The sequence below is a fragment of the Enoplosus armatus genome, chromosome 16, assembly GCF_043641665.1.
Source record: "Enoplosus armatus isolate fEnoArm2 chromosome 16, fEnoArm2.hap1, whole genome shotgun sequence".
Classification (NCBI taxonomy): domain Eukaryota; kingdom Metazoa; phylum Chordata; class Actinopteri; order Centrarchiformes; family Enoplosidae; genus Enoplosus; species Enoplosus armatus.
In genome coordinates, this window is record NC_092195.1 from 21,289,834 (window position 1) to 21,303,308 (window position 13,475).

Here is a 13,475-nt window from a genome sequence, read left to right on the forward strand (position 1 = left end):
AACCACAGTGGCCCAGGCAACAAGCACAGTTTCTCCAACAACTACCACAATTGCCGCAATAACAACAAATCCCCAAGCAACAACCACAGGTGCCCCTAAAACAACCACAGTGGCCCAGACTACAACCACAGTTGCCCCAACAACTACCACAGTGTCCCAGACAACAACAGGTGCCTCAACAACAGCGGCTCCAACAACAGCTCCACAAGCTACAACCACAGGTGCCACTCAAACAACCACAGGGGCCCAGACAACAACCACAGTTTCCCCAACAACTACCACAGTTGCCACAACAACAACAGCTCCCCATGCTACAACCGCAGGTTCCCCTACAACAACCAGAGTGGCCCAGGCTACAAGCACAGTTGCCCCAACAACTACCACAGTGGCCCAGACAACAACAGGTGCCTTAACAACAACAGCTCCCCAAGCTACAACCACAGGTGCCCCTCAAACAACCACAATGGCTCAGACAACAACCACAGTTTCCCCAACAACTACCACAACAGCCCCAACAACAACAGCTCCCCAAGCTACAACCACAGTGGCCCAGACAACAACAGGTGCCTCAACAACAGCGGCTCCAACAACAGCTCCACAAGCTACAACCACAGGTGCCACTCAAACAACCACAGGGGCCCAGACAACAACCACAGTTTCCCCAACAACTACCACAGTTGCCGCAACAACAACAGCTCCCCATGCTACAACCGCAGGTTCCCCTACAACAACCACAGTGGCCCAAGCTACAACCACAGTGGCCCCTCAAACAACCACAGTTGCCCAGGCTACAACCACAGTTGCTCCAACAACTACAACAGTGGACCTGACAACAACAGGTGCCTCAACAACAGCGGCCCCAACAACCGCAGGTTCCCCTACAACAACCAGAGTGGCACAGGCAACAACCACAGTTGCCTCAACAACTACCACAATGGCCCAGACAACAACAGGTGCCTCAACAACAACAGCTCCCAAAGCTACAACCACAGGTGCCACTCAAACAACCACAGTGGCCCAGGCTACAACCACACTTGCCTCAACAACTACCACAATGGCCCAGACAACAACAGGTGCCTCAACAACAACAGCTCCCAAAGCTACAACCACAGGTGCCACTCAAACAACCACAGTGGCCCAGACAACAACCACAGTTTCCCCAACAACTACCACAATAGCCCCAACAACAACAGCTCAACAAGCTACATCCACAGTGGCCAAGACAACAACAGGTGCCTCAACAAAAGCGGCTCCAACAACAACAGCTCCCCAAGCTACAACCACAGTGGCCCCTCAAACTAAAAAAGTGGCCCTGACAACAACAGGTTCCTCAACAACAGCGGCCCCAACAACCGCAGGTTCCCCTACAACAACCACAGTGGCCCAGGCAACAACCACAGTTTCCCCAACAACTACCACAATTGCAGCATCAACTACATCTCCCCACGCTACAACCACAGGCGCCCCTAAAACAACCACAGTGGCCCAGGCTACAACCACAGCTGCCCCAACAACTACCACAGTGGCCCAGACATCAACAGGTGCCTCAACAAAAACAGCTCCCCAAGCTACAACCACTGGTTCCCCTCAAACAACCAAAGTGGCCCAGACAACAACCACAGTTGCCCCAACAACTACCACAGTGGCCCAGACAACAACAGGTGCCTTAACAACAACAGCTCCCCAAGCTACAACCACAGGTGCCCCTCAAACAACCACAATGGCCCAGACAACAACCACAGTTTCCCCAACAACTACCACAACAGCCCCAACAACAACAGCTCCCCAAGCTACAACCACAGTGGCCCAGACAACAACAGGTGCCTCAACAACAGCGGCTCCAACAACAGCTCCACAAGCTACAACCACAGGTGCCACTCAAACAACCACAGGGGCCCAGACAACAACCACAGTTTCCCCAACAACTACCACAGTTGCCGCAACAACAACAGCTCCCCATGCTACAACCGCAGGTTCCCCTACAACAACCACAGTGGCCCAAGCTACAACCACAGTGGCCCCTCAAACAACCACAGTTGCCCAGGCTACAACCACAGTTGCTCCAACAACTACAACAGTGGACCTGACAACAACAGGTGCCTCAACAACAGCGGCCCCAACAACCGCAGGTTCCCCTACAACAACCAGAGTGGCACAGGCAACAACCACAGTTGCCTCAACAACTACCACAATGGCCCAGACAACAACAGGTGCCTCAACAACAACAGCTCCCAAAGCTACAACCACAGGTGCCACTCAAACAACCACAGTGGCCCAGGCTACAACCACACTTGCCTCAACAACTACCACAATGGCCCAGACAACAACAGGTGCCTCAACAACAACAGCTCCCAAAGCTACAACCACAGGTGCCACTCAAACAACCACAGTGGCCCAGACAACAACCACAGTTTCCCCAACAACTACCACAATAGCCCCAACAACAACAGCTCACCAAGCTACATCCACAGTGGCCAAGACAACAACAGGTGCCTCAACAAAAGCGGCTCCAACAACAACAGCTCCCCAAGCTACAACCACAGTGGCCCCTCAAACTAAAAAAGTGGCCCTGACAACAACAGCGGCCCCAACAACCGCAGGTTCCCCTACAACAACCACAGTGGCCCAGGCAACAACCACAGTTTCCCCAACAACTACCACAATTGCCGCATCAACAACATCTCCCCAAGCTACAACCACAGGCGCCCCTAAAACAACCACAGTGGCCCAGGCTACAACCACAGCTGCCCCAACAACTACCACAGTGGCCCAGACATCAACAGGTGCCTCAACAACAACAGCTCCCCAAGCTACAACCACTGGTTCCCCTCAAACAACCAAAGTGGCCCAGACAACAACCACAGTTTCCCCAACAACTACCACAATAGCCCCAACAACAACAGCTCACCAAGCTACATCCACAGTGGCCAAGACAACAACAGGTGCCTCAACAAAAGCGGCTCCAACAACAACAGCTCCCCAAGCTACAACCACAGTGGCCCCTCAAACTAAAAAAGTGGCCCTGACAACAACAGGTTCCTCAACAACAGCGGCCCCAACAACCGCAGGTTCCCCTACAACAACCACAGTGGCCCAGGCAACAACCACAGTTTCCCCAACAACTACCACAATTGCCGCATCAACAACATCTCCCCAAGCTACAACCACAGGCGCCCCTAAAACAACCACAGTGGCCCAGGCTACAACCACAGCTGCCCCAACAACTACCACAGTGGCCCAGACATCAACAGGTGCCTCAACAAAAACAGCTCCCCAAGCTACAACCACTGGTTCCCCTCAAACAACCAAAGTGGCCCAGACAACAACCACAGTTTCCCCAACAACTACCACAAAAACCCCAACAACAACAGCTCCCCAAGATGCAACCACAGTGGCACAGACAACAACAGGTGCCTCAACAACAGCGGCTCCAACAACAACAGCTCTCCAAGCTACAACCAGAGTGGCCCCTCAAACTAAAAAAGTGGCCCTGACAACAACAGGTTCCTCAACAACAGCGGCCCCAACAACCGCAGGTTCCCCTACAACAACCACAGTGGCCCAGGCAACATCCACAGTGGCACAGGCAACAACCACAGTTGCAAAAACAACTACAACAGTGGCCCTGACAACAACAGGTGCCTCAACAACAGCGGCTGCAACAACAACAGCTCCACAAGCTACAACCACAGGTGCCACTCAAACAACCACAGTGGCCCAGACAACAACCACAGTTTCCCCAACAACTACCACAATTGCCGCAACAACAACAGCTCACCATGCTACAACCGCAGGTTCCCCTACAACAACCACAGTGGCACAGGCAACAACCACAGTTTCCCCAACAACTACCACAATAGCCCCAACAACAACAGCTCCCCAAGCTACAACCACAGTGGCCCAGGCAACAAGCACAGTTTCTCCAACAACTACCACAATTGCCGCAATAACAACAAATCCCCAAACAACAACCACAGGTGCCCCTAAAACAACCACAGTGGCCCAGACTACAACCACAGTTGCCCCAACAACTACCACAGTGTCCCAGACAACAACAGGTGCCTCAACAACAGCGGCTCCAACAACAGCTCCACAAGCTACAACCACAGGTGCCACTCAAACAACCACAGGGGCCCAGACAACAACCACAGTTTCCCCAACAACTACCACAGTTGCCACAACAACAACAGCTCCCCATGCTACAACCGCAGGTTCCCCTACAACAACCAGAGTGGCCCAGGCTACAAGCACAGTTGCCCCAACAACTACCACAGTGGCCCAGACAACAACAGGTGCCTTAACAACAACAGCTCCCCAAGCTACAACCACAGGTGCCCCTCAAACAACCACAATGGCCCAGACAACAACCACAGTTTCCCCAACAACTACCACAACAGCCCCAACAACAACAGCTCCCCAAGCTACAACCACAGTGGCCCAGACAACAACAGGTGCCTCAACAACAGCGGCTCCAACAACAGCTCCACAAGCTACAACCACAGGTGCCACTCAAACAACCACAGGGGCCCAGACAACAACCACAGTTTCCCCAACAACTACCACAGTTGCCGCAACAACAACAGCTCCCCATGCTACAACCGCAGGTTCCCCTACAACAACCACAGTGGCCCAAGCTACAACCACAGTGGCCCCTCAAACAACCACAGTTGCCCAGGCTACAACCACAGTTGCTCCAACAACTACAACAGTGGACCTGACAACAACAGGTGCCTCAACAACAGCGGCCCCAACAACCGCAGGTTCCCCTACAACAACCAGAGTGGCACAGGCAACAACCACAGTTGCCTCAACAACTACCACAATGGCCCAGACAACAACAGGTGCCTCAACAACAACAGCTCCCAAAGCTACAACCACAGGTGCCACTCAAACAACCACAGTGGCCCAGGCTACAACCACACTTGCCTCAACAACTACCACAATGGCCCAGACAACAACAGGTGCCTCAACAACAACAGCTCCCAAAGCTACAACCACAGGTGCCACTCAAACAACCACAGTGGCCCAGACAACAACCACAGTTTCCCCAACAACTACCACAATAGCCCCAACAACAACAGCTCACCAAGCTACATCCACAGTGGCCAAGACAACAACAGGTGCCTCAACAAAAGGGGCTCCAACAACAACAGCTCCCCAAGCTACAACCACAGTGGCCCCTCAAACTAAAAAAGTGGCCCTGACAACAACAGGTTCCTCAACAACAGCGGCCCCAACAACCGCAGGTTCCCCTACAACAACCACAGTGGCCCAGGCAACAACCACAGTTTCCCCAACAACTACCACAATTGCCGCATCAACAACATCTCCCCAAGCTACAACCACAGGCGCCCCTAAAACAACCACAGTGGCCCAGGCTACAACCACAGCTGCCCCAACAACTACCACAGTGGCCCAGACATCAACAGGTGCCTCAACAACAACAGCTCCCCAAGCTACAACCACTGGTTCCCCTCAAACAACCACAGTGGCCCAGACAACAACCACAGTTTCCCCAACAACTACCACAAAAACCCCAACAACAACAGCTCCCCAAGCTGCAACCACATTGGCACAGACAACAACAGGTGCCTCAACAACAGCGGCTCCAACAACAACAGCTCCCCAAGCTGCAACCACATTGGCACAGACAACAACAGGTGCCTCAACAACAGCGGCCCCAACAACCGCAGGTTCCCCTAAAACAACCACAGTGGCCCAGGCAACAAGCACAGTTTCCCCAACAACTACCACAATTGCTGCAATAACAACAAATCCCCAAGCAACAACCACAGGTGCCCCTAAAACAACCACAGTGGCCCAGACTACAACCACAGTTGCCCCAACAACTACCACAGTGTCCCAGACAACAACAGGTGCCTCAACAACAGCGGCTCCAACAACAGCTCCACAAGCTACAACCACAGGTGCCACTCAAACAACCACAGGGGCCCAGACAACAACCACAGTTTCCCCAACAACTACCACAGTTGCCACAACAACAACAGCTCCCCATGCTACAACCGCAGGTTCCCCTACAACAACCAGAGTGGCCCAGGCTACAAGCACAGTTGCCCCAACAACTACCACAGTGGCCCAGACAACAACAGGTGCCTTAACAACAACAGCTCCCCAAGCTACAACCACAGGTGCCCCTCAAACAACCACAGTGGCCCAGACAACAACCACAGTTTCCCCAACAACTACCACAACAGCCCCAACAACAACAGCTCCCCAAGCTACAACCACAGTGGCCCAGACAACAACAGGTGCCTCAACAACAGCGGCTCCAACAACAGCTCCACAAGCTACAACCACAGGTGCCACTCAAACAACCACAGGGGCCCAGACAACAACCACAGTTTCCCCAACAACTACCACAGTTGCCGCAACAACAACAGCTCCCCATGCTACAACCGCAGGTTCCCCTACAACAACCACAGTGGCCCAAGCTACAACCACAGTGGCCCCTCAAACAACCACAGTTGCCCAGGCTACAACCACAGTTGCTCCAACAACTACAACAGTGGACCTGACAACAACAGGTGCCTCAACAACAGCGGCCCCAACAACCGCAGGTTCCCCTACAACAACCAGAGTGGCACAGGCAACAACCACAGTTGCCTCAACAACTACCACAATGGCCCAGACAACAACAGGTGCCTCAACAACAACAGCTCCCAAAGCTACAACCACAGGTGCCACTCAAACAACCACAGTGGCCCAGGCTACAACCACACTTGCCTCAACAACTACCACAATGGCCCAGACAACAACAGGTGCCTCAACAACAACAGCTCCCAAAGCTACAACCACAGGTGCCACTCAAACAACCACAGTGGCCCAGACAACAACCACAGTTTCCCCAACAACTACCACAATAGCCCCAACAACAACAGCTCACCAAGCTACATCCACAGTGGCCAAGACAACAACAGGTGCCTCAACAAAAGGGGCTCCAACAACAACAGCTCCCCAAGCTACAACCACAGTGGCCCCTCAAACTAAAAAAGTGGCCCTGACAACAACAGGTTCCTCAACAACAGCGGCCCCAACAACCGCAGGTTCCCCTACAACAACCACAGTGGCCCAGGCAACAACCACAGTTTCCCCAACAACTACCACAATTGCCGCATCAACAACATCTCCCCAAGCTACAACCACAGGCGCCCCTAAAACAACCACAGTGGCCCAGGCTACAACCACAGCTGCCCCAACAACTACCACAGTGGCCCAGACATCAACAGGTGCCTCAACAACAACAGCTCCCCAAGCTACAACCACTGGTTCCCCTCAAACAACCACAGTGGCCCAGACAACAACCACAGTTTCCCCAACAACTACCACAAAAACCCCAACAACAACAGCTCCCCAAGCTGCAACCACATTGGCACAGACAACAACAGGTGCCTCAACAACAGCGGCTCCAACAACAACAGCTCCCCAAGCTGCAACCACATTGGCACAGACAACAACAGGTGCCTCAACAACAGCGGCCCCAACAACCGCAGGTTCCCCTAAAACAACCACAGTGGCCCAGGCAACAAGCACAGTTTCCCCAACAACTACCACAATTGCTGCAATAACAACAAATCCCCAAGCAACAACCACAGGTGCCCCTAAAACAACCACAGTGGCCCAGACTACAACCACAGTTGCCCCAACAACTACCACAGTGTCCCAGACAACAACAGGTGCCTCAACAACAGTGGCTCCAACAACAGCTCCACAAGCTACAACCACAGGTGCCACTCAAACAACCACAGGGGCCCAGACAACAACCACAGTTTCCCCAACAACTACCACAGTTGCCACAACAACAACAGCTCCCCATGCTACAACCGCAGGTTCCCCTACAACAACCAGAGTGGCCCAGGCTACAAGCACAGTTGCCCCAACAACTACCACAGTGGCCCAGACAACAACAGGTGCCTTAACAACAACAGCTCCCCAAGCTACAACCACAGGTGCCCCTCAAACAACCACAGTGGCCCAGACAACAACCACAGTTTCCCCAACAACTACCACAACAGCCCCAACAACAACAGCTCCCCAAGCTACAACCACAGTGGCCCAGACAACAACAGGTGCCTCAACAACAGCGGCTCCAACAACAGCTCCACAAGCTACAACCACAGGTGCCACTCAAACAACCACAGGGGCCCAGACAACAACCACAGTTTCCCCAACAACTACCACAGTTGCCGCAACAACAACAGCTCCCCATGCTACAACCGCAGGTTCCCCTACAACAACCACAGTGGCCCAAGCTACAACCACAGTGGCCCCTCAAACAACCACAGTTGCCCAGGCTACAACCACAGTTGCTCCAACAACTACAACAGTGGACCTGACAACAACAGGTGCCTCAACAACAGCGGCCCCAACAACCGCAGGTTCCCCTACAACAACCAGAGTGGCACAGGCAACAACCACAGTTGCCTCAACAACTACCACAATGGCCCAGACAACAACAGGTGCCTCAACAACAACAGCTCCCAAAGCTACAACCACAGGTGCCACTCAAACAACCACAGTCGCCCAGGCTACAACCACACTTGCCTCAACAACTACCACAATGGCCCAGACAACAACAGGTGCCTCAACAACAACAGCTCCCAAAGCTACAACCACAGGTGCCACTCAAACAACCACAGTGGCCCAGACAACAACCACAGTTTCCCCAACAACTACCACAATAGCCCCAACAACAACAGCTCACCAAGCTACATCCACAGTGGCCAAGACAACAACAGGTGCCTCAACAAAAGCGGCTCCAACAACAACAGCTCCCCAAGCTACAACCACAGTGGCCCCTCAAACTAAAAAAGTGGCCCTGACAACAACAGGTTCCTCAACAACAGCGGCCCCAACAACCGCAGGTTCCCCTACAACAACCACAGTGGCCCAGGCAACAACCACAGTTTCCCCAACAACTACCACAATTGCCGCATCAACAACATCTCCCCAAGCTACAACCACAGGCGCCCCTAAAACAACCACAGTGGCCCAGGCTACAACCACAGCTGCCCCAACAACTACCACAGTGGCCCAGACATCAACAGGTGCCTCAACAACAACAGCTCCCCAAGCTACAACCACTGGTTCCCCTCAAACAACCAAAGTGGCCCAGACAACAACCACAGTTTCCCCAACAACTACCACAAAAACCCCAACAACAACAGCTCCCCAAGATGCAACCACAGTGGCACAGACAACAACAGGTGCCTCAACAACAGCGGCTCCAACAACAACAGCTCTCCAAGCTACAACCAGAGTGGCCCCTCAAACTAAAAAAGTGGCCCTGACAACAACAGGTTCCTCAACAACAGCGGCCCCAACAACCGCAGGTTCCCCTACAACAACCACAGTGGCCCAGGCAACATCCACAGTGGCACAGGCAACAACCACAGTTGCAAAAGCAACTACAACAGTGGCCCTGACAACAACAGGTGCCTCAACAACAGCGGCTGCAACAACAACAGCTCCACAAGCTACAACCACAGGTGCCACTCAAACAACCACAGTGGCCCAGACAACAACCACAGTTTCCCCAACAACTACCACAATTGCCGCAACAACAACAGCTCCCCATGCTACAACCGCAGGTTCCCCTACAACAACCACAGTGGCACAGGCAACAACCACAGTTTCCCCAACAACTACCACAATAGCCCCAACAACAACAGCTCCCCAAGCTACAACCACAGTGGCCCAGGCAACAAGCACAGTTTCTCCAACAACTACCACAATTGCCGCAATAACAACAAATCCCCAAGCAACAACCACAGGTGCCCCTAAAACAACCACAGTGGCCCAGACTACAACCACAGTTGCCCCAACAACTACCACAGTGTCCCAGACAACAACAGGTGGCTCAACAACAGCGGCTCCAACAACAGCTCCACAAGCTACAACCACAGGTGCCACTCAAACAACCACAGGGACCCAGACAACAACCACAGTTTCCCCAACAACTACCACAGTTGCCACAACAACAACAGCTCCCCATGCTACAACCGCAGGTTCCCCTACAACAACCAGAGTGGCCCAGGCTACAAGCACAGTTGCCCCAACAACTACCACAGTGGCCCAGACAACAACAGGTGCGTTAACAACAACAGCTCCCCAAGCTACAACCACAGTGGCCCAGACAACAACAGGTGCCTCAACAACAGCGGCTCCAACAACAGCTCCACAAGCTACAACCACAGGTGCCACTCAAACAACCACAGGGGCCCAGACAACAACCACAGTTTCCCCAACAACTACCACAGTTGCCGCAACAACAACAGCTCCCCATGCTACAACCGCAGGTTCCCCTACAACAACCACAGTGGCCCAAGCTACAACCACAGTGGCCCCTCAAACAACCACAGTTGCCCAGGCTACAACCACAGTTGCTCCAACAACTACAACAGTGGACCTGACAACAACAGGTGCCTCAACAACAGCGGCCCCAACAACCGCAGGTTCCCCTACAACAACCAGAGTGGCACAGGCAAAAACCACAGTTGCCTCAACAACTACCACAATGGCCCAGACAACAACAGGTGCCTCAACAACAACAGCTCCCAAAGCTACAACCACAGGTGCCACTCAAACAACCACAGTGGCCCAGGCTACAACCACACTTGCCTCAACAACTACCACAATGGCCCAGACAACAACAGGTGCCTCAACAACAACAGCTCCCAAAGCTAAAACCACAGGTGCCACTCAAACAACCACAGTGGCCCAGACAACAACCACAGTTTCCCCAACAACTACCACAATAGCCCCAACAACAACAGCTCACCAAGCTACATCCACAGTGGCCAAGACAACAACAGGTGCCTCAACAAAAGCGGCTCCAACAACAACAGCTCCCCATGCTACAACCACAGTGGCCCCTCAAACTAAAAAAGTGGCCCTGACAACAACAGCGGCCCCAACAACCGCAGGTTCCCCTACAACAACCACAGTGGCCCAGGCAACAACCACAGTTTCCCCAACAACTACCACAATTGCCGCATCAACAACATCTCCCCAAGCTACAACCACAGGCGCCCCTAAAACAACCACAGTGGCCCAGGCTACAACCACAGCTGCCCCAACAACTACCACAGTGGCCCAGACATCAACAGGTGCCTCAACAACAACAGCTCCCCAAGCTACAACCACTGGTTCCCCTCAAACAACCAAAGTGGCTCAGACAACAACCACAGTTTCCCCAACAACTACCACAATAGCCCCAACAACAACAGCTCACCAAGCTACATCCACAGTGGCCAAGACAACAACAGGTGCCTCAACAAAAGCGGCTCCAACAACAACAGCTCCCCAAGCTACAACCACAGTGGCCCCTCAAACTAAAAAAGTGGCCCTGACAACAACAGGTTCCTCAACAACAGCGGCCCCAACAACCGCAGGTTCCCCAACAACTACCACAATTGCCGCATCAACAACATCTCCCCAAGCTACAACCACAGGCGCCCCTAAAACAACCACAGTGGCCGAGACTACAACCACAGTTGCCCCAACAACTACCACAGTGGCCCAGACAACAACAGGTGCCTCAACAACAGCGGCTCCAACAACAGCTCCACAAGCTACAACCACAGGTGCCACTCAAACAACCACAGGGGCCCAGACAACAACCACAGTTTCCCCAACAACTACCACAGTTGCCGCAACAACAACAGCTCCCCATGCTACAACCGCAGGTTTCCCTACAACAACCACAGTGGCCCAAGCTACAACCACAGTGGCCCCTCAAACAACCACAGTTGCCCAGGCTACAACCACAGTTGCTCCAACAACTACAACAGTGGACCTGACAACAACAGGTGCCTCAACAACAGCGGCCCCAACAACCGCAGGTTCCCCTACAACAACCAGAGTGGCACAGGCAACAACCACAGTTGCCTCAACAACTACCACAATGGCCCAGACAACAACAGGTGCCTCAACAACAACAGCTCCCAAAGCTACAACCACAGGTGCCACTCAAACAACCACAGTGGCCCAGGCTACAACTACACTTGCCTCAACAACTACCACAATGGCCCAGACAACAACAGGTGCCTCAACAACAACAGCTCCCAAAGCTACAACCACAGGTGCCACTCAAAAAACCACAGTGGCCCAGACAACAACCACAGTTTCCCCAACAACTACCACAATAGCCCCAACAACAACAGCTCACCAAGCTACATCCACAGTGGCCAAGACAACAACAGGTGCCTCAACAAAAGCGGCTCCAACAACAACAGCTCCCCAAGCTACAACCACAGTGGCCCCTCAAACTAAAAAAGTGGCCCTGACAACAACAGGTTCCTCAACAACACCGGCCCCAACAACCGCAGGTTCCCCTACAACAACCACAGTGGCCCAGGCAACAACCACAGTTTCCCCAACAACTACCACAATTGCCGCATCAACAACATCTCCCCAAGCTACAACCACAGGCGCCCCTAAAACAACCACAGTGGCCCAGGCTACAACCACAGCTGCCCCAACAACTACCACAGTGGCCCAGACATCAACAGGTGCCTCAACAAAAACAGCTCCCCAAGCTACAACCACTGGTTCCCCTCAAACAACCAAAGTGGCCCAGACAACAACCACAGTTTCCCCAACAACTACCACAAAAACCCCAACAACAACAGCTCCCCAAGATGCAACCACAGTGGCACAGACAACAACAGGTGCCTCAACAACAGCGGCTCCAACAACAACAGCTCTCCAAGCTACAACCAGAGTGGCCCCTCAAACTAAAAAAGTGGCCCTGACAACAACAGGTTCCTCAACAACAGCGGCCCCAACAACCGCAGGTTCCCCTACAACAACCACAGTGGCCCAGGCAACATCCACAGTGGCACAGGCAACAACCACAGTTGCAAAAACAACTACAACAGTGGCCCTGACAACAACAGGTGCCTCAACAACAGCGGCTGCAACAACAACAGCTCCACAAGCTACAACCACAGGTGCCACTCAAACAACCACAGTGGCCCAGACAACAACCACAGTTTCCCCAACAACTACCACAATTGCCGCAACAACAACAGCTCCCCATGCTACAACCGCAGGTTCCCCTACAACAACCACAGTGGCACAGGCAACAACCACAGTTTCCCCAACAACTACCACAATAGCCCCAACAACAACAGCTCCCCAAGCTACAACCACAGTGGCCCAGGCAACAAGCACAGTTTCTCCAACAACTACCACAATTGCCGCAATAACAACAAATCCCCAAGCAACAACCACAGGTGCCCCTAAAACAACCACAGTGGCCCAGACTACAACCACAGTTGCCCCAACAACTACCACAGTGTCCCAGACAACAACAGGTGCCTCAACAACAGCGGCTCCAACAACAGCTCCACAAGCTACAACCACAGGTGCCACTCAAACAACCACAGGGGCCCAGACAACAACCACAGTTTCCCCAACAACTACCACAGTTGCCACAACAACAACAGCTCCCC

The 13,475-nt window shown here is 53.1% G+C and overlaps 1 protein-coding gene across 1 annotated transcript in view; it reads left to right on the forward strand.

Moving 5' to 3' along the window:
• The window catches only part of LOC139299315 (uncharacterized protein DDB_G0283357-like), a 40,063-nt gene that overhangs the window by 9,847 nt on the left and 16,741 nt on the right, over nt 1–13,475 (forward strand). Inside the window, exons 3-6 of the mRNA XM_070922209.1 lie at nt 5,490–5,693; nt 7,308–7,511; nt 9,318–9,452; nt 10,440–10,592. Of these exons, the coding sequence (XP_070778310.1) occupies nt 5,490–5,693; nt 7,308–7,511; nt 9,318–9,452; nt 10,440–10,592 (696 nt within the window). The remainder of the gene's footprint in view (nt 1–5,489; nt 5,694–7,307; nt 7,512–9,317; nt 9,453–10,439; nt 10,593–13,475) is intronic.